This window comes from Coffea eugenioides, chromosome 7 (assembly GCF_003713205.1).
Source record: "Coffea eugenioides isolate CCC68of chromosome 7, Ceug_1.0, whole genome shotgun sequence".
NCBI classification, from domain to species: Eukaryota; Viridiplantae; Streptophyta; class Magnoliopsida; order Gentianales; family Rubiaceae; genus Coffea; species Coffea eugenioides.
Genome location: NC_040041.1, coordinates 36,596,849 through 36,618,138, shown reverse-complemented (window position 1 = coordinate 36,618,138; position 21,290 = coordinate 36,596,849). Strand labels below are relative to the sequence as shown.

The following is a 21,290-nucleotide window of genomic DNA, read 5'->3' as shown; positions in this document are numbered from 1 at the left end:
TTTCTAATTCTCAACTGATAATACCCTTGTCGCAGATCCAACTTAGAAAACACTACAGCTCCTTGTAACTGATCAAACAACTCATCGATGTGGGGCAAAGGATATTTATTCTTAATGGTTACTGCATTCAATTCTCGATAGTCAATGCACAACCTTAAACTCCCGTCTTTCTTCTTAACAAATAGCACTGGAGCTCCCCACGGAGACTCGCTCTCATGAATAAATCCTCGTTCTAGCAAGTCGTGCAATTGCACCTTCAACTCCTTAACCTCAGCAGGTGCCATACGGTAAGGAGTTTTAGAGATGGGAGTGGTTCCGGGTACTAAGTCAACCTTAAATTCAATCTCCCTTTCAGGCGGCAGAGACTCCAACTCTTCCGGAAATACGTCCGGGAATTCATTAATTACTGGCATGTCTTCCAACTTAATCTTTTCTCCCGGAGTGTTAATTAGAAAAGCTAGGTAACCACGTGCCCCACGACTAAGCAATTTCCTAACCCTTATACCCGAAATAAGTGCAGAAGAGGCTATCATACCCCTCACATCAAGCTTTAGAGTTGCCTCTCCCGGCATACAAAATTCGACCACTTTCATCCTATAATCCACCCGAGCATGATAATGAGCTAGCCAATCCATACCTAGGATAACATCGTACCCCTTAATGGCTAAACTAATGAGGTCCACTACCAATTTCCGTTCACCAACCCAAATATCACAATTCCTATACACCTCATTCGCTAGCAAGATTTGATTACCCGTAGGTGTTCTTACCTCTAAGTCATAAGGTAACTTTTCAACTTTCAAATCAATTCCAAGCATAAATGCAGGATTAACAAAAGAGTGAGTAGCACCGGGGTCTATCAAAATTCTGGCTAACCGGTGAAAAACAGGGATCGTACCTTCTACCACCTCCGTTGGTTCAGGCACGGATTGTTGGTCCAGTGAATATACTCTGGCCGGAACCCTCGACCTAGCCCCTCCAGCATTGGTCGACTTTGGGTTTGACCTGGCAGTCGACTGGGTATCACTGATTAACGGGCAGTTAACTATCTGGTGCTCCGTACTTCTACACCTTAGGCACTTCCGAGCCTTTCTCCAACATTCATCCTCAGTATGGTTCGATTTTCCACAATATCCGCATGTTACTCGGGGAGTAGAGGTCTGACCTCCCTGCGGAATTCCTCTACCTTGTCCTCTACCACGTTGGCTTCCCCTCTGGGCACTTCCCCTCTGAGTACCTCCTCGCGCAGCACCTCCCCTAGACGTACTTGAAAACCGTCCACCTCCAGCCCCACGACCAGACTTGGCAGGTGGTGCGTTTTGATCACTCCGCACAGACCCTTGGGCTCCACTAGATCCCCCTTTTCATTTGGCGTGGAAATTCCTCACGTGTGTCCTAGCAGTTTCTATCCTTTGGGCCTTTTCCAAGACCTCCGTAAACGTATTGATCTGAGCTGCCGCTAAGGCTTCTTGTAATTCCACATTTAGCCCTTATATAAACCTCCGTACTTTCCTTGGTTCCGTAGCAATCAGCTTAGGGGCAAATTTAGACAATTCCGTAAACTGGATCTCATACTCAGTTACACTCATCATTCCTTGGCGAAGTTTAATGAAATCATCCTCTCGCTTCTCTTGGACGATAGGAGGAAGATATTTCTCATTAAAATCTCGTACAAAGTTTAGCCAAGTCCATGCAGTTCTTTCTCTCTCCCACTTGGCCCTTACTACGTTCCACCAGGCCCTAACTGGCCCCTCGAACTGGAATACAGCAAATTGAACCTGCCTCTCCTCTGTATAGTTCAGGGCAGCGAAAATATTTATCATGGCCTCCAGCCATTTCTCAGCCCCATCCGGGTCTGGTCCTCCTAAGAATTTGGGTGGGGAGAACTTCTGGAATCTCTCCAAGGCTCTATCCTGCCCCAAATCAGGGTCCCTAGGTTGATTTACAGGGCCTTGACCCTGTTGTTCCACCAACCGGGCTAAAATCTTAGTCATCTGTTGGATGGCAGTGGCCACCTGATCTCCCCCGGCAGTTTGGGGTTCAGGTTGCTGCTCAACCGCTGCCTCCCTCTTCTCTCTCGGTTCGGGCACCGGTTCCTGTACTTGTTCACCCTCATGGTCTCGCCTGGAACCGCGTTCTCGGTTAGCTTTCTTGGTCCGACTTCTCTTATCTTCCATGTTGAGAGTTAACCAACTAGAAACATATAAACAAGGTAAGGTACGACTCGAATATCGCGTTGCAACAATATAACTAGAGGCAAATAAACACGTAAGAAACAAGCACTTTATTTACATAACAAACAAGTCGTATATACAGGCCAACAAGTCACATAGTCAGAGGCTATCACAGCCAAGGAACATAGAACAAAAGATATTTACATCCATCAAGACACGTCTAAAGCAAAAACAAAAGGAGACGTGTCTACCCACTATGTTCCTAACTATCTTACAAAAACTCCTCAAACCCTGATCCTAACAAGTGGTCTGGCTAGACGCCGACCCAACTGACTCCGAGGATGCACTCAACTCCTCCTCCGGGTCCTCCTCAGGATCCTCCTCTGGATCCTTCTCAGGAGCACCGGGAACTCCAGGAGCTGCAGGCGCTTGGCCCTCACCGGCCAAGTCCTGGAGCACATCGTCCACTAATGCCTCGCACTCGGTCAGAATATGGCCAGTCCGATCTCGTATATCTCTAACTACTCGCATCAGACGTCCAGTCGCTGCCTGAGCCTGCTCGCGGAAAGCATCAGTCCGCTGCTGCTCCTCCAGAATCGAGGCCTCCAACTCTCGGATCCGGACTCCCTGGTCTCGGAGTGTAGCTCAAAGACGCTCTATCTCCGTATAGCACCTACGATTGGTGCTACCCAATCGTCTCCGCTCGTCATCCACTACGAGCACCACTCGGTCAGGATAGGAGTAGGTCTTCCAGCAATCGCAGCGTCGGATCTTGCGTGCTGGGGACCACCGCTGTACCGGCCCACCGGGGATATCCTGGTATGTGATCACGCGAGAGACGGGCCCTTCCAGATAGGGCTCGCCAGCAGGAGCGTCAGAAGGTATCTCAGTAGGTACGGGCTGAGACGGCCCCGCAGCCCCGGAAGCGTCAGCATCTGCCATCACCTAAGTTTACAAATAACATTGCCAAAGTAAGTACGCAACACGAAGAAAACAAGGCTAAAGGCTAAGCTCAAGGATAAAATCCTAGCCTATCGTATCAAGCACTCAATCTACCTAGATCAATTCATAACCTAGGCTCTGATACCACCTGTGACGACCCCACCTCCCCCTAAGGCGTACCAGAGGGTTCGGCGGACCGCCTGCCCAACTCTCGCCAGGACTCACTCACTCAAATCACGTGCACACAACCATGAACCATAAATAACATCCGCAATTCAAGCTTATAATTTACATTGATAGAAATCAAGGTACAAAGTCTCGATATACTTAAACTAGTTCAAAACGTATACAGTCCAAGTACAAAATGTTCCATTCGAGGAATAGCGCGAGTACAAAACCAAAATTCAAAACAAAGTCTAAAGTAACTAGACTACGCTAGCCTTTACACTTCTCACGTTTCGCTCGTACCCCTGTAAGGAAAACAAGACTAATAGGGTGAGCCAAACCTCAGTGAAGTTCCAAATATCAAATTGGCCAACAAAGAAAAGAATAACATAGTAATAGTGAAATAGCGAGCAAACAAGTCAAATCAGGAAAATAGTACTTCAACTAGCCAAGTAATATCAAGTTTGCAGTCATATATAAGGATACGGTAATCATATCGGCTCCATTCCAGCTTGATCAATGGGTAGTTGACACTCCGTCAACTTTCAAGTAATAACAAGTCCAAAATAAAACTCCACTACACGCCAATCCCCGTCCACCGATCAACCCCCTATTTCGGGCCCGCACGTCACACGAAACACGGGTGGTAATACTCGAGTATACCGGATTGCCGAGGAGATAACACTCCACTCGAACTTACTAGTGACCCAGGGTTTGTTATCTAATCGACCAGGCCCTTGCCGGCTCGACTCGATTAACTAGCCACAGGGTTTCTGGAATTTCAGGCAAGACATATCTCAAGTACATGTAAAGCAAGTCAAGTATAATTACTAGCAAGAACAAGTCATGTTAGGCAAGTGCGGTAAAGTACACCCTTGCCCAATCATTCATTTTCATGTAATCATACAAGTCAAGTAAGGAACACATGTATCAAGTACAATCGGATATTTGGAAGCACTCACCACAATAGTGCTTCTAGTGCTCGCGTTGAGGTGGTACTCCGGGTTTGGAGTCCAGATCTGCGATAAAATTTCAGTTTGAGAACTTTGAAACATGAGTAGGATTCGAAACTTAAACGTTCCGTTCATTAAGAATCGACCAATTGAAATTCATTTGAAAGACACTCGTGAAACACTTGCTCGCTTTTCAAATCATAAGGTTTTGTAACATAGATACTTGAAAATAACACTTGAGTTGAAAGTACAAGGAAATACAAGTTTACATTGGCCATTATGTCTTTTCCTCAAGGGTACAAGTTCGGCCAAGTCCTAACGTATAATCCTCGATAAACATAGTAGCAAAGGTTCTCGCTAGTTCAAGTGATAATCACTTAACCTTCACTCACGTTGCAAATATAGTTTTCTAGTCCTCGAGCGTAAATTCGGGCAGCATGCCCTTTGTGTTTACCTAATTTTCCAGCCATTTAGGCTTCATTATTTTTCCTCAGCCACAACCCAAAGTTACACATATCATAATTCAAGTCAAAAGCCGTTCCATAGGCTCACAATATCATAAGAACAAGTGCAGAAATACAGTCTAGTAAAAGACAGATTTGACGTGTGAATGCGGAAATAACATATCCGGGGCTACGCTTATCGGATTGAGGCGCAACCTTTGCCGTTTCGAAGCTAAGACACAGGGCTACAATGTTCATGAAGGTCACTTAGTCCAGTTCCTAATGTAACTTAGTCAAATCCTCAAATTACAAAACCATAATCCAATTCGTCGGCTATTTAACCGCATTACACTGTAATGGTCATAACTCAGAGTACAAAAGTTCGATTCAGGTGTTCTTAGAGGCATTTGAAAGATAAGTCAGAATACTACAACTTTTATGTTTTGGAAAAAAAATAAATCAGTACGTATCCTAGTGAAAAAACGTGATAAACTGGATAAACCGACCACACGGACTGCTGGGGAAAAACTTAAAACAGTAAGGGTATTTTGGACGTTTCATGACCTAAGTTGCTCCGATTGAGCTGAAATTTTGTAGCCACCTATAAAATACCATTCTTTACAACTTTCATTCTTTGACATAAGGCCAATTCGGCCTCTAACATAGGGCTACAAAACCGGACAGAATGATGGGGAAAATTTTCCAGATTCTGGAATTTTTGGTATTTAATGGAACTTTCTCAATTTTCTTGCTCTAATCACTACCAAAGCCCCTTTTATAACCTTATTTACAACATGTGCAATCATACAGCAAGTTTAGGCAGAAAACTATGAAACCCTAACTTGCTTATTCAACCCAAATTCATCACACCCACTTGCATAATCATGAAATCAAGCCAAAACTTAAGCTAAATAAAACATCTTAAAGCAAGATTTAAAGCAACAAAGATCATGATCAGATGTTTATACCTCAAAAGCAAGGCTTGGATGAGTGATAGTTCACTCCCTTTGAAATTTCTTGGTTCCTCAAGCTTCCCGACTCACAACCTACCCTTTAATCAGAAATTTCCTAATCCTTTCTCATGCCGTTCTTAATTGGTCTATAGGATAAACAACACATTTACCTGCTAAGAAAATGGATGATCTCGTGGGATTTTGTAGCTTGCGCTTCTATTTGTTAATGGATTTGAATAGCATAAAGTTTCTGTAGTGATGCTTATACATTCAGCACCCGATATATGTATGCATGTATAGTATCTTGAATCTCAAAGTGGGGTACTGTGTTGGACGTTTGTTTCTGATTCTTGTAATTGCATATGTTTGCCGCTGGCAACTAGCTCTATGATTAGACATTTTTGATAAATTTGCTTAAGCTTGCCCCACAGTTACAAATTCTGATTCAGCAATGTTTTAACTTATGCCTACTTTGTGAATGGAGAATCTTTGTGTTCAGACTTCCACTTTTGACTTGCCTTATAAAGAATTGAGGTGAGTAAAATTTTTTACTTACAAAATTTACTTGATTCTGACATCTAAGCTCATAAAAAACTGATGAAATTTTTCCTGTGCGTGTACACAAAGTGGATATCCTAAGAATTTTGAGTTTTAAACCTAACTTCAAAGAGGCACTTTAAATATTAATTTGACCAATCTGTCCAACTTATTTGATCTGCTTGTAGCATAGGTTAGTGATATATATGCTGAAGGTGCTTTTTACGGTTCTAGGGACCATCCCTCTCGGATACATACCAAGATATTATACTTGGCTTTTGAACCTTAGGTTGATTCACCTTCTAAACTTGGGAGGATGTGGCTTTTGCAATTTCAATTTTCCCTGGTTGCAATTTCAATTTCAATTTTCAAACCTTCTTAATCAACCTTGCTCAAACTTATCTTTGTTACAAAATTCATGCTTAGACAAGTACAAAGCAGCCTATTTATTGAAGTTGATATTTGACAAAAAAAAAGAGAGTACAAAGCAGGATTCTGAAAATGTACTGCAATGGACCAGGGCAAACTTCAATGTTCAGCTATGCCAAAACGGTAATCATTGGCCTTCCTTCCAGCTATGCCAAAAAGGAGATGATGAAGATACAATTACTGATAATACCTGCTCAAGCTTAGGAATTACTTGTGATGGCCTTCCCTCCAGTGTTACCAACGTAGATAAGAAAAATCCAATGAAAATGGGAGAGAAAAGAAACTGCAATACACAAGCTTTGTGAGACAAAAGACTGATGAGGTAAAAGTATTGTCACCAAATGATAGCTTAAACATGCCATCACATGGGTCCTGCAAAACTCAATTAATCACCTGATCAAGAAAAAGGCGCAAGAAAGCACCAGATGATCCAGGGATTGTGACCAATTTGCTCAAGTACAGGTACCTAATTGTATCACGAGGCATTAATAAGACAATTAAGGGGGTAAAATGAGAGTCACCTTAAATAACCAACTCATTTTACTGAATGTGATTGAAATAGTGAACTAAGGAAATGCCTCAGCATGTCATTGACTGAGAAACAGTTACCTTTTACTAGACAATTAACGAAACCAAAAGAGTAAATCAGCTAGGAAAACAGATATATGGCAGCACACTACAATGACCTCTTATTTCTATTAGATTATCATGGTCCTAAATAGATTTTAGAAATCCAGCAAGCTACTTCAGTATAGATAGTTTCATAGACATGTTTCCTGTCCATAGAGCCGTGGTAGACACATATACAAGGACTTGACTCTCAAAAAGAGGAAGTAATTTAGTTTATTGAGCTGAATAAAAACTTTAGTCTGGTCAATGCCAGTTACCCAAGTACATCTCTTTCCCTTTCTACTACAGATATCATTACCAAAAATCTCCAGCACTTTCAGAAAGGCAAAATGCAACTGTCAAATGCAACTCAAAGCAGAACTTGATTGGTATTTGTCTTGTTGGCTCCATCCTGCTACCCTGTTTCCCTTCATGCTTAACATCGTACTTGCAATTGTTCAGTTATTTTATGATGACAAGAACTCCAGAACTCAAAAAACTTTGAACATCAATGGATAAACACCTGGACTCTCACCAGTCAACTGACAAATCAGAAGATGAGTAATAGACAAGATTTCATAAGGGGGCTATCAGTGAATTCCACGGAAAAGTTGATTCATGACGCTTAGACATTTGATCGAACAGGTGGTGAACTTCGTCCAATTGCCCATTGAGAACACATACTCTGATGACTTTTGACTCAAACAACCCATATTTTCACCTTCATATTTCTCGACCAAGCAGTATAACACACCTCGGGAACGATATAACCCATCCTTTTCACCTTCACCTTCATCTCTCGAGCGAAAGTACCCATTACCCAGGACTTTTAAATTTCCGGAAGCGGAGTGTTTGTGCTTCCGTGTTTGTGTGGGAAAAGTCTTCTCGGTGGGTTTGCAACGGAAGTGCGCAACGGAAGTACTGAAGCTGCAGGTTCACCTTTGGATTCCTACACTCTTGCAGGCGCAACACGGAAGTGAGGTGCCAATGTTTTGTCAAAGGCCGCCTTTCCTCTCGTGCGCATTCAATTCAAAACTGCCACACTATTGCACAACCTTCCGGTCAATTGCGTCTGTTTCAATGGTGAAGATGATGACGAGAGGACTTCCGTTGTGCACTGAGTTTTAGGGCTTTTTTTAATTGATAATTGTGATTTTGTGGGGCAGTTTTTATTTTAATCTGCTTTGGTCTGCAGAGATTTAAGATTTTTTACCGGTTAATCGATAAATCAATTTAACATGGTTCGGGTTGGGTTGTTTGAGAGTTTGGTTTATCAAGGGACACTTGGCACGATTAGAAGAAGTGAGACAGGGTTTGGGACAGAAGATCCGTTGCGGAATGTTGTTACAAAAGACCAAATTTTTCGTAGTGGTTCCAAATTGGGGGAAGGATGAGTTGAATGATATGGGAGATGGAATAAAAGTAAGCACTTCTGATGTCAAGAACTCCTACCTACACTTTAAGCTAAAATAAGGTGTCTTCAACAAAATTGTATTTTGGTAGAGGCTAGTAGGAGGAAAGTACCATATACCAAGTTATGCATTCTCTGGATAGCATGTGAGAAAAGGCTTACCAACAAAATTCAAATCCATCTAATTTCAGGGACGTCGCTCCTATGCTGAAACCCCCTCCAAGCGGCAAAATGTCCAGCTTTAAATTCTTTTCATTAGCCATCTATACCAACTTAACATAATGCCACATATCCTATTTCTCTAAGATGAATGAAAGAAAATTTGGCCTTTGTTTTTTATAGTTAAAAAAGGAAGAACTGAAAAAAGAAGAAGAAGAAGAAGACGTTTAGCGCATGAGATAATGTAGCTTAACATTTGTTCCCATCTAAATGAAGTGTTGAAATGCTGAAATTTATGCGACTTGCTCAGTAGCTGTGTGAAGTCTTATGCGAAGGAGGCTAGTTTCTGGTTACCATGTTCTTTAATCACCATAACTACTTGCAAAAACTGAAAATTACTTCCAATAGACATGAATTTGCATTAATATTGGCTATACTTGAGATAGCATACAATAATTTGCATCATTTCCACGCATAGATGAGCCAATATCTTTATGAAGGCTTGTTTAGTAGCTTAAATACTATAATCTGCTAACTGCAGAGACACTTCAATGCAATAATGCATGATGAATGCTGTCATTCACAAAAATTAGGATTATAAATGCTCAAGGGAAGACTACCATGGTAGTGATTCCTGGTTAATTTCCAGCCTTGGCATGTTAATCGTCCGAGTTGCTGGAGTCGTCAATTTCTTTGCTTGTTGAAGGACAAATGATTGTATCTGAAGCACCTTCTTGGCATGTACTCCCAGCTGATTGAGTAGAATGAGAGAAAGCAAAATCGGGGTTGGCCATTGAAGAATCATCCCCCAAAGAAGTGTTTCCAGTAGAGGAAGTCTTTGTTTTCCATTTTGCTTCTACATTTTTTACAATTCCTTCAAGAACTTTCACAACTTTAGACATTGATGGCCTAAGCTTGGGAGTTGGGTTCACGCACTCCATTGCTAAATCCAACACTTTTAGAGCTTCGTTGTGGGTGTAATCAGATCCTAGGCTTGGATCAACAAGAGCTATAAGATTTCCTTGGTGTTGGTAATCATAAGCCTGAAAAGTGTAGACAAGCCCAAGCAATAGCTATCAATACAAGGCGGAAAAAAATCAATTTAATTGTATGTGTCTATGTTGATTTGTATTTTGCAGCTGCCTTACTATATCCAAAAGGTAAATATTCTGATCCTTTGCCCTAAAAGTTGAAATTTGCTTCCCGCTAACAATTTCTAGTGTGACAAGGCCAAAGCTGTAGACATCTGCTTTCGTTGACAAGAAGCCTTGCAAATACTCAGGTGACATGTACCCCCTGCAGATGTCTTTCATGTTAAGAGGCAATCATCACAAGAATTTAAAAATGCAGAAATAATTTCTTATCTCAGATTGTACTGGAGAACTTGTTGGATTACTTTGTTCCTGCTATGCGTGTAATAGCATGAGGATTCTTCTCTTTGTCGTGCTTTGTTCCTGCTATGCGTGTAATCGCATGAGGATTCTCCTCTTTGCTGTGCTTGGCAAATCCAAAATCTGTTATCTTGGCAGTAAAATCCTTGTCAAGAAGTATGTTTGTCGGTTTTATGTCTCTGTGAACAATTCGAAGTCTAGATTCTTCATGAATATAAGCCAACCCCTTCGCAACATCACGGCAAATTTTAACTCTTATCAGCCAATTTAGTCTGGATTTGACTTCTGCCGAACCTGCAGATGCCAGCGAGTTAAGAGACTTCATATGCTGCAATTTTACAGAGATTTTAAACGTGTTGCATGTACAAAGAAAATGTCTTGTTTACCAAATAATGCCTGCTCAAGAGAATTATTTTCCATGTACTCATAGACAATTAGAAGTTCGCTTTGTTCAGCACAACATCCCAATAGCCTTACGAGATTTGGGTGTTGCAAAGCATAACTAGTACCAATTTCATTTATAAATTCCTTGGCTCCTTGTTTGGACTTCGCTGAAAGCTTTTTTACAGCTACTATAGTCCCATTTCGTAGCACACCCTGAATAAACAGACCACCGGGAAAAAAACCGAGACATTATATCAATGATAAAGTGATTGAAAGCTGACTAGTTAAGATCACTTTGATGCATATACCGTACCTTGTAGACATCCCCGAAACCTCCTTGGCCTATCTTGTTCTTAGGATCAAAACTATTAGTACCTGCTTTTATTTGTTGGAAGTTCAAAACCCCTCCAGGGAATAGCTCGATACCTTTTTGTTCTGTCTCAAGCATAACAATGGAAAGGAAATAGCTTTTGAGCCAAATGATATGCTCATAGAATTATAGTTTATTCTACTAAATTTCAGCTTTGTGCCACAATGATAAACCTACCGACATTCTTATTATTTTTTCCACCAAGCCAGCCGAACTTCCAGAAGAGAGCTAAGATTAATATAACAGCAAGTATTGAAGATACAACAATTCCAACGATGATTGCAGAAGAAAGTTTCAGATGCCTTTTAGGAACTATTCCAGTAAAAAATACCAAAAGATCAGTCAGAAAAGCAAGACATTGCACATCCTGGAAAGCACAAGACGAAGAAAAAAAAAGTGTACAATATACAAAGAAGAAAATAACAAATACCGGGTGATATGGAAATAGCTGATATTAGGGGACCACGGTAACGTGCGAAAGGTGAACCTTTTCCGGACCAATACAAGTGAATCTCCAATCGGTTGTCACGAACATGAACGTCATTATATTCCAGGGTTGCGTTCAAATTCACACCCCCTGCAACAGCTTCGATATTGAAATTTTTCTCTTTTTTCTTGCCCTGTAGTACAATTAATCTTGGTTAGTAAAATCTCTGGTTTGTAAACTTTCAGTTCTTTTGTACTTTGAATAGACTATTTACCTGGATTTCTACATCAAAAACTCTACTTCTCTTGATCCTAGGATTTTTAGGCCTATCCAAGCCTATTTCAGCAAAGTGAAGTCTCACCATGTAATGGTTGTTCTTTAAACAAAATGCATAATACTTCAATGAAATTGAAGATACGCGCGCATCCATGTATAAAGGCGCATCAACTAGGGAAATATTGCACTGTTTGTTTAGTGTGTACTTATGGTTTTTTCCAAAATCAACGATTCCCATACTACTGAATCCCCAGGCTCCATTACTGCTCAGATAGAACCTTGATTCTCCATTTGGATCAAGATCAGCTTCATAGTTGCTTCCATTTATTGTTGTTGCATTTCCTCCACAGTTGATGTACAAATGTTCATCTGTAGAAATATCATGGTTATTACAGGCATTTTAATGATCAATTAAAATCCCATGTGCACTCAGCAAGCTCAAGTAGTGTTGTAAACCATTAGAGACATTATGTCTGTTTGTTTATGATCAATTAAGTTCATGTTTGATGTCATACCATCCTAGACCAAACACTTGTAAGTTTAGCTTAAACATTTAATCAACTCATTGCAGTCATGAATGAACATTTATGCATGCAAGAAGAGGTTAAGAAATGCTAAACTGTCAATATGTAGGAAAGATCAATGCATTCTTTAAATTGACAGTTTCATTAGTTGCATTCCTTAGGTTCTTGCCGAGGACACCACTAGAAGTATTAATAGTGCTTTGACAAAAGGCCAACAGGGTGGGAATTTGCTTTGTTAATACCACATTTTTGCTTGTAATTTAAATTCTACCATCAAAATAGGTCAAGAAAGTGTTTATTGTGCTTTCGGAAAAAAAAAATTCATGAACTTACATCTCTTTGAGCTATTGCCACAAGAATAATTAGTTTCAAGCCAATTCATACCCCTGTATAGGAAGACACAAGAAAGGTTATCTACGTCAAATTTTCTTGAGCAAAAAAGAAATGAAATGAGAAGGCAACAACTTACTCAGTGTTTACTTTAGAACAGCAAGCAGTAGAGTGAGCAAAGAATGTTTTTTTTTTTTTTTTTTTTTTTTTTTTTCCTTCCAAAATCTTTATCTTTTGTACTTGATTCCAAGTTTAGTTTTTTTTTTTTTTAACATCTTTTTTTTATTTAGGTAAAAGAAAACAAACTATTACACAAGCTTAATTTTTCGAATTGAAGGCATTCCTAGCTTATCCAGACGAATTGCTCCACGAGCCATAGGTGGAAATGTATTAAATGTCTCATATATCCTGAGTTGCTGCTGTGGATGAGATACGCCCTCGTTGGACAACACATCAGCCACTGTGTTTGCTTCCCTGTAGCAATGGGAAAATCGATCTGGATCTTCCATGATCTGCCAAATCTGCCTAATAACCCGTCTAATGCGCCAAGGACAATGAATGCGATGCTGGAGAATTCCAATTAATATCAACGAATCAGATTGCACATAGAGATTCAAATAATCCCTATGTGCACTGATTTGGAGACCAATAAGGAGGGCACGAGCTTCTGCATGGAGACATGTTGTTTCCCCAAAATATGCCGAGAAACCAATCAAAGGTAGGCCATTTGAATCCCGAAGAACTCCACCGCCTCCACCCACTCCTGGATTACCTTTAGAACATCCATCCGTATTAAGTGTGAGGCGACCAGGTTCCTTCGTTTCCCATCGTACAAGTTTATATGTAAACCTAACCTCCGATGAATTAGGCCAGTCATACAAATGATAAAATGATGATACTCGGAGAGGTTTCTTGAAAAAAATTCCCACCATGGATTGGATTTCGGAAAAAATGGCATGACAAATGGCAATCGACCTCATCTGGACATCGTCAAACATTGCTTTATTTCTTGCCTTCCAAATATGCCAACACACAACACTGGGAAGAACCCGTCCAATGAACCGACGTATCTCAGAATCGTATGAATTCAACCACCAACCCACTATGCGGAGTCTCAAAGATGACCCTGATAAATCAAATCCACATGCAGCTCCAAAATAATTCCAAATTGTTGAGCAAAGAATGTTACATAAACATGTACGTGAGTGTTGATAAGTGTACGAGAAAATTCAAATGGATTAGTTTATCTCACTTTCTTGGAGAAAAGGCATCTTTAGGTATTGTCACGTTTGTGAAAGAATTTTCGGAAACATCCCTGCAAATGTTTGATGATCACTACAAGAGTACATTAAAGATTGCTATATTAACTTCAAACCTACAAAGAGGTGAAACAAATTTGCATGTTTAGAAACTTCATTCCAAGCAAAAGAATATATGGAATCTGACAGAAGATACAAATGTAGAGAATTTCACCAGTCATGATGCTCCTCCAATTAATGATCCGTTTTCCCTGACTTAAAAAATTTGTGCAAAGAAAATAAGCATGAAACTTTTTTTCTTTTTTCAAGATACTTGGCGCTTTATTAGTTTCGCTCGATTTTGCAATTCTTCAGCACTATTGAAGAAAATGAATATATTCCACTACATTCAAGAGCTGTTATAACTTTTTGATGAAGTCATGTGTCAGGAAAGTAAAGGCTTAAGGTCCTCATGCGCTTCTATGATTCAATAAAAAGTATTTGGCTATCATCTGAGAAGGATGGTATATACCTTTACCATGACTATTGGAACAAAAACAATAAACAAACATTTGCTTAACATTCTGTTTAAGATAAAGTGGCCTCTTTCATGTCTAGTGCCGAGAAGAATTTGACTTCAGGAAACAAGTACATACACATATATCCTCTTCAATTCTGTCAGCCACACAGGGAGAGGCCCATTCAGGTTATTTCTTCTAAGAAATCTGTCAAACACCATCAAGAAATGCTTTTATTAGAGCCACTTTGATACCATAACCAGTAATTACGAATCAACTAAGAAATCCAAATGTATGCCATACTATGCTATGGTAATCATTGAAGCACTATCGTGCTTAAAAGGTTCTGCAAATTGAAGTGGCCAGGAAATTGATATGAATTAATGGCTTGACAACATGGTCGAATTAGAAAGTTATGCAGATTGTAACTTTGCTGCTGTTAAGTGATGTAGTTAAGCTTTTCAATTGTTTATTTATATAAATCAAAACTTAGGTAACACTCACCAAAGACAAACCAGAATTTGTCTAGAAGTCAAGATACACACACACACACATATATATATATATGTACACTTCAAATGATGAGGCCTCAAAACCATGCTCTCAATCACCTTCCTACTTCCAGACCCTTTGCTCAAAACTCCGTACGCACTTTCGGCTTAGATTTTCAAGAATCAACTACCATTGACTTTTCTTCTAGAAAACCAACTTGTCTTATACAAGTTCATTAACAAAAAGAATTAAAAATCTCTCCTTGATACGTAGATCAAGAAGTTCAAATCTCGTATTATGCAATTAAAAAAAATTTAACAGCGTGTCATCACTCTTTTGGTCTAAATGGTTCTGCTTTTTCTCTAACTCTTTATACAACCCAATTAAATTCCTTCTCTCCTATAGAGTAGGATAGTATAGATCTTACTGAATGTTAATAAATAAATAAACAATCCATTTCATTTGCAATAATCCTAGAAATTATCATCACTATGATCATTATTGTTGGGACCAATATTTTTCTAACAAACCTTGAAATAGGACATCAGAGCCCCAGCCCTGAGAAAGATTTTGGCTCAGAAAAGGTTCCAAGCCCACAAGTATAAATGGCCCATTAACATCCATCTCAACACATCATCAAAGAGGCGGTTAGTTTTGTTTTGCATTTAATCAAGTACTGATTCAAGCATCGAGTTTTTACAAGGAACAAAATCTCTATCATTTTTTACAGGTCATATTCAAGCAAAACGAATTGGCTAACTTTTGCCGTTAATAGTTGAGCCAGTTTTGGCATCAACAATTGTCGCCATCAGTGTGAAACGATAATTGAGGTCCTATATCCACATATTTTACTCGATGTTGGATTAAATTTTAAGCATCAAATTCATTGAGGTCCTATGGCCACTTGGGCCTTCAAAGCATCAAATTAATATTTATTAATTTTCAAATAATTAATTTAACAATCAATAGGTACTTATGTTAAAGATATGCTAATTCATTAAAAGGTGTCTAAATATTATAAATATGAGACATCAGACATGGGTTAACTACTTTTCATTTTTCTCTTTTTCAAGATTGCAACTAAAATTATTCAAAATTGTTTTTGGAAGAATTTTTTTATATTGCAATATGAAAATTGTATTGCGGCTTTTTAAGTCCTGGAGGAAATTGTCATATACCGTGTAGCGACATAATTCTACCATCATCAGCATGTAACTAAATCCTACACAGTGGCTGATGTGTTGTCCAACGAGGGCGTATCTCATCCACAGCAGCAACTCAGGATATATGAGACATTTAATACATTTCCACCTATGGCTCGTGGAGCAATTCGTCTGGATAAGCTAGGAATGCCTTCAATTCGAAAAATTAGGCTTGTGTAATAGTTTGTTTTCTTTTACCTAAATAAAAAAAGATGTTAAAAAAAAAAAAAAATGTAACTAAATCCTACACAGAAACAGCACTATAGGAATTAAAACCGAAGAAAACGAATTCACAATAGTTTGCTTACTTTTGATTCTATTAATTGGCAAAAAGATATAGATAGGTAATTTGAAAAGATAAGCAGAGCAGAAGAAGTAAAACGTAGGTAGATTGATAGTAAATTTTGAAAACGAGTAACCTAGAGAGGCTTGCACCATGGATAGATGCTAGTAAGCTCAATGTTATGACAAATTTACATATATATGAGTGCCAGACAGTAGAAAGTAAGAAAACTTAACCAACAAATTAAGAGCTTTTTCCCCTTATGGTTGAAATTGAGACTAGTTGATCCAATGAATAATTCATGCTAGGAAAAGAAATAATTCAGTTCTTAATATTAAAGAAGCATAATGAAGTCATTAAGCTTGAACAGATAAAGATATGCTAGAAAGCCCTAATAAACACATGCTACAATAACTATGTTAAAAAAAAATGTATATATGTGTTGAATGAAAGACATGTGGAGATTGCAATTAACGAGGGAGTGAAATAGGAAGAATGTGGGCTTCTTGATATATAAAAAATAGATAAATTAATAAAGAACTTAGAGAAAAAGATCCATACATATACTTTATGTTTGGCAAATCCACATCTGGTGGAATTCCTCCAACCAAACTGTTGAAACTCAAGTCCCTACAACAGTAAAACACGAAGTAAAGTATAAAAATGCAAGCCATTTATCTTTGATATGTATAGAAGGCAAACGGCAAATTTAGAACTAGCATAATATTGATGTTGGAAATAAGGAAACTACAACCTGCATTCATGTGTCCTGTTGTTTCAAAAGAAAGGGCAAGAGGATGGGAAGAATGTACAGTTCCACAAATATTTAACTGGCAATATTCTACATCGATGGAAACGAGTCATAATGAATGTGAAATATTTTCGTACGTGCTTGTCAAGTCCGTCCATAGTGGACTTGTCCTACAAAAATATGAACATAGGGTTGATTTCTTAATGGCTTTCAAAGTCTCAGGTAAGTCTGCGGCAATTGAATCATTCTCATAATTCATCCTATAGAAAGAAAAATTGATATTCTAGTTTAGCCCATTTATATCCATGAGCAGAATTTGACCATTTAATCAGAAATTTGAATGCACACCAAAAGATTTTGCTAATGGCATATACCTAAAAAACTTATCACAAGGATTGAATGCACAAAAATCATCTCTCTCTCTCTCTCTCTGATGTCTCTTATATCATTCACTAAGTCCTGGCTTCAGACCACTGGGTGAACCACAAATTGAGATTGGACGACGAGATTCGTAAACATGTATATATACTCAAGGATGTCTTCCTATACTTTTGTAAAGGGTTTGGGCGATTGGTTGGGTGGGGTGGCAGGGGATTGCAGAGTCTTATGTTAGACAGGATGTAATTGTAAACCTTCAAGGGCAAAGTCTTATATTTATGTTTCAAGAAAATGTAAATAGATTTCTAAAACAATTGGAAGGGAAAAGTCTGATTTCTGCAAGGATATGTGTCAAAATTGTTAATTTTATTTGAGAACTTTTAAAATGATTTCTGAAATTTTTTTTTTTGTTTTTTTTGGGGGGGGGGGGGGTATTGGTTCCTGCCTCACTTAGCTGGAATACTAAAAGATAAAATACATGAAACAACTACTTTTGTCTAACCGTCTTAGGTTCCGTTTGATAAAATTGAATCTGAATTCTGAAATCTGAATACTGAAACAATTAATTTGCTGAATTTTAAGTACTGAAAAGAAATATATGAATGTCTGAATTTTAATGCTAAACCTAGTTATACTGTTTGATAAATATTTAAAACTGAATGCTTAATAAGTTAAATTTGACAAATTTACCCTTATATTTTTTTCATAACCTATGATTTAATTAGCTAAAATTGTTAGGTATGGAAATGATAATATATATTTTTAAATCAAATTAATATAAAAGATGAAATATATTATATGAGGAGTATAAAGAAGATGTGAAAATCATTCCAAAAGCAAAAAAAAAAAAGAAATAGAAAATCATTAGATAGAGAATATTAGATTGTTTAATTAGATAAGAATTTTGAACATAATTAACAAACAAGGGTAGATTTGGTAGATAAGATAAGATAATTGAAATAATTCTATTGATTCTTATCAGCATTAAACATTCAGTTAGGATTTTTGTGTTGAAAAAAATACACACAAATTCAGCACTACTTAACAAGTTCAGCAAATGGATTTTCATTTATCAAATACTCAAAACATCTGAATGTCTGAAAAAATTTAGATTCAACACTTTTTTATGTTATCAAACAGACCCTTACTCTCTCTCAAGTGAACCGAAGACCTATTCAGTTTTCACTGCTTGGTGAACCAGACCAAGCTTCTTTTTGTTCAAGGGCTTAATTGAGAGCCAAAATAAATTAATTATGGTTTGGGGTCTTACAGGTAAGTCAAGGATTTCAACTTCCAGATATGATCAGGAATTGTACCAGTGAGTGAACATTTCCTCAATGTCCTGGAAAGAATTAGATTTTCACGAAATAAGGAAAGTAATAGAGAAATCATGAGCAAATGAATTACGCCAGGACAAATTGGTGGATACTAGATAACTTACAACGACTGCAATGAACCATAATTTGGTATTCTGGGAAACGAATGTCCGTCTGCTCCAACAATGTCATTCATGGCACTGCATAAAATCCAAGAAAAGGAAAAAGTACAAGGCTGATAAATGTCAATGTTTCTTTTAGATTAAATATTCAAAAATGAATGAAAAAGTTTAGCAGGGTAAAGAATTACAGCTTTATCAGATTTGTCATATTTGATACTGCATCTGGTATAGGCGCCTCAAAATTATTTCCCCGTAGATCCCTGCAACAGTAAAAGATTACAGATATTGCACATAAACCTAGTTTTAGCTTAGCTTTGTTAGCTACTTCGGCTTACAATTCTTGGAGATTTTGCCACTTTGAGATGAAGTCCGGAATCCTTCCACTGAAGTCATTTCCTTGAATAGTGCTACAGAAGAAACTTCATGGTGAAACAATATATATATATATATATGGTTGCATGGCAATTGTTATCCGTTATTGTTTGGTGTTACATATCCTGTTCTACAGTCTCCCTAATATAAGGTGTAACAAAAGATGTAAAACCAAAAGTCTAACATAATATATGAATCCTACTTGCATACAAAAAAACCTGCATATGTTCTAGAAAAGTTGTTGAATCGTATAGAATTTACACGTGAGATATATCTACATGCATATGACGTAAGAACAAACTTACAAGATGACTAAATTTTTCAGTGATTCCAAGCTTGGAGGCAATTTACCACTGAATAAATTGTTCTCTAGGTACCTGAAAATATAGAGTTTCCGGAATAAGAATCGGACAATTCTTAGACAATCAAACAAACGAAAGGAAGCACTACATTAACTTTGATCCCTAAATTGTTGTTGAAGAGGGACCAAAGTAGACATCAAAGTTGCAATAAGGAAGAATTGCACCAGTTCGGTTCTCAAAGTTCGAACATTATATTAGAAGTTCCCAAAGTTTGGATGTAAATAAATCCAGTCCTTAAAATTTTTTTTTTCCAGTTTTTGCCAAAATGATCCTAAAATGTTTCAAACAAACGTTGCCCGGACTTTCGACCAAGAGGATAAATCCAGTCCCCAAAATCTCCAATTTAGACTGAAGAAGTACAATTAGCATTTACTTTAACAAATGGGGAAAGTAATAGGGGCACAAGAAAATCATCTGCTACCGCTAATCTCTTTCAAATAATTTCCACTGACATGCTGAAGTAACATAATATGGAGATTATACTGTGAAACCACATATATAAATCTTACAGGCTGTCAAGATGACTGAGGTTTCCCAATTGTTGTGGAAGCTGACCCGAAAGTTGATTATTAGTGACAGACCTATAAAATATCATGATATGAAAAGACTTTAGAAAAGCCAATCACCCCAAATAGTTAAAACCAAAAAAAAAAAAATGAAAGATAAAGCTGTAAGGTCATACAGATCTGTGAGACTTGAGATGTTGGCTAATTCATCGGGGATACCCTCACATAAAATGTTATCATCCAGGTACCTGGAAGTGCAAAAAGAAAAATTACATGATATATATCTTGCTAGGTCACGATTATTTTTTTTAAGCACTAGGTCAGGACTCAGGATTATATTTTGAGTCCACCTATAAAAATGGATTGAAAATCATGACCTGACAAAGCGATATATACAAATATAGAAATCTCTAATATCAAAGAAGTTTCATGCAAGTCATACGTCGTATAGTATAGCATTTTCCTTATATTTTTACATAAACAAAAATTACTTGGTTATTGAATGAAAAACAAGATACTCACAGATACTCAAGGGCTGGAGAGGTACCAAATTCACGTGGAATTGGCCCATTGAAAAAATTATCCCTTAAATCTCTGCAGCTCCAAATTGATAAATTAAAACAATTAGCACACAAGATGTAGAAAAAGGACTCTACGCTGTACTTGCAACACAGTTGCACACCACAATATAGCCATTGTTTTTCCCTTTGCAGAATATGAGTGAAGGAAAGCATTAACACTACACAGCAATGGGAAAGCTTGGCAACAACATTTTGTCTTGGAGTTAAAAAAAAATAAATAGAACAAAACATATGCCTATGTTCGACGTGAAAATACTAGAGAATCGATGATGTTAACAAGGGAAGACAACACAATCAGCAGTGTCATAGCTTTCAAAGGGACTAATAAGCGACCGGTTATTGCATCTCAAACTAAGGTGCAAATCGATGGAAATGGTCGTACTCATTACAGGAGAGAAAAGATATACATATGATACTTGGTTCAAGTTGCATGAATATCCAGATTGGTAGAAGGTGCATAAAAGATGGACTTGACAAGCTGATTGGTCGAATGCTGCTAACCAAACTAGAAACTTTAGTAGAGTGGACATAGCAACTATCAATCCGGTGGCATCTCTCATGGCTGGCCACATTGCTTAGTGCCTTCTAAGCAACTTTGCTAATACAACCCCAACAATTTGTAATTAATAATTAAAGGTAATCGTAGCTCTAATCAACATGATAGCAAATCGATTATCAATTTAGGGATTATT

The 21,290-nt window shown here is 38.0% G+C and overlaps 1 protein-coding gene and 2 long non-coding RNA genes across 3 annotated transcripts; all 3 read right to left on the bottom strand.

The window, feature by feature from the left end:
- Window positions 1-9,195: 9,195 nt before the first annotated feature.
- LOC113778365 (probable LRR receptor-like serine/threonine-protein kinase At1g53440) lies at window positions 9,196-11,799 on the bottom strand. Its single transcript, XM_027323757.1, has 8 exons — window positions 11,622-11,799; window positions 11,351-11,540; window positions 11,098-11,232; window positions 10,864-10,985; window positions 10,553-10,763; window positions 10,172-10,460; window positions 9,924-10,071; window positions 9,196-9,818 (listed from the first exon to the last, which is right to left on the bottom strand). The coding sequence occupies exons 1-8, from the start codon at window positions 11,775-11,777 to the stop codon at window positions 9,435-9,437; spliced, it is 1,635 nt and encodes a 544-aa protein (XP_027179558.1). The 5' UTR covers window positions 11,778-11,799; the 3' UTR covers window positions 9,196-9,434.
- Window positions 11,800-11,862: 63 nt separating this feature from the next.
- Window positions 11,863-12,642, bottom strand: LOC113778367. Its single transcript, XR_003469254.1, has 3 exons — window positions 12,617-12,642; window positions 12,481-12,533; window positions 11,863-11,992 (listed from the first exon to the last, which is right to left on the bottom strand). It is a non-coding gene; the product is annotated as an uncharacterized LOC113778367 (long non-coding RNA).
- Window positions 12,643-19,129: 6,487 nt separating this feature from the next.
- LOC113778368 lies at window positions 19,130-20,092 on the bottom strand. Its single transcript, XR_003469255.1, has 3 exons — window positions 20,021-20,092; window positions 19,455-19,526; window positions 19,130-19,184 (listed from the first exon to the last, which is right to left on the bottom strand). It is a non-coding gene; the product is annotated as an uncharacterized LOC113778368 (long non-coding RNA).
- Between the last annotated feature and the right edge of the window lie 1,198 nt (window positions 20,093-21,290).

What these genes read in the sequence shown, in the direction of transcription:
- LOC113778365 (XM_027323757.1), bottom strand. Translation starts at nt 11,777, where the DNA reads ATGGATGCGCGCGTATCTTCAATTTCATTGAAGTATTATGCATTTTGT. An exon ending in AAAAAATAATAAGAATGTCG is followed by an intron (nt 10,986 to 11,097) that starts GTAGGTTTATCA and finishes TGCTTGAGACAG; the next exon opens with AACAAAAAGGTATCGAGCTA. An exon ending in ACACGCATAGCAGGAACAAA is followed by an intron (nt 10,072 to 10,171) that starts GTAATCCAACAA and finishes AGACATCTGCAG; the next exon opens with GGGGTACATGTCACCTGAGT.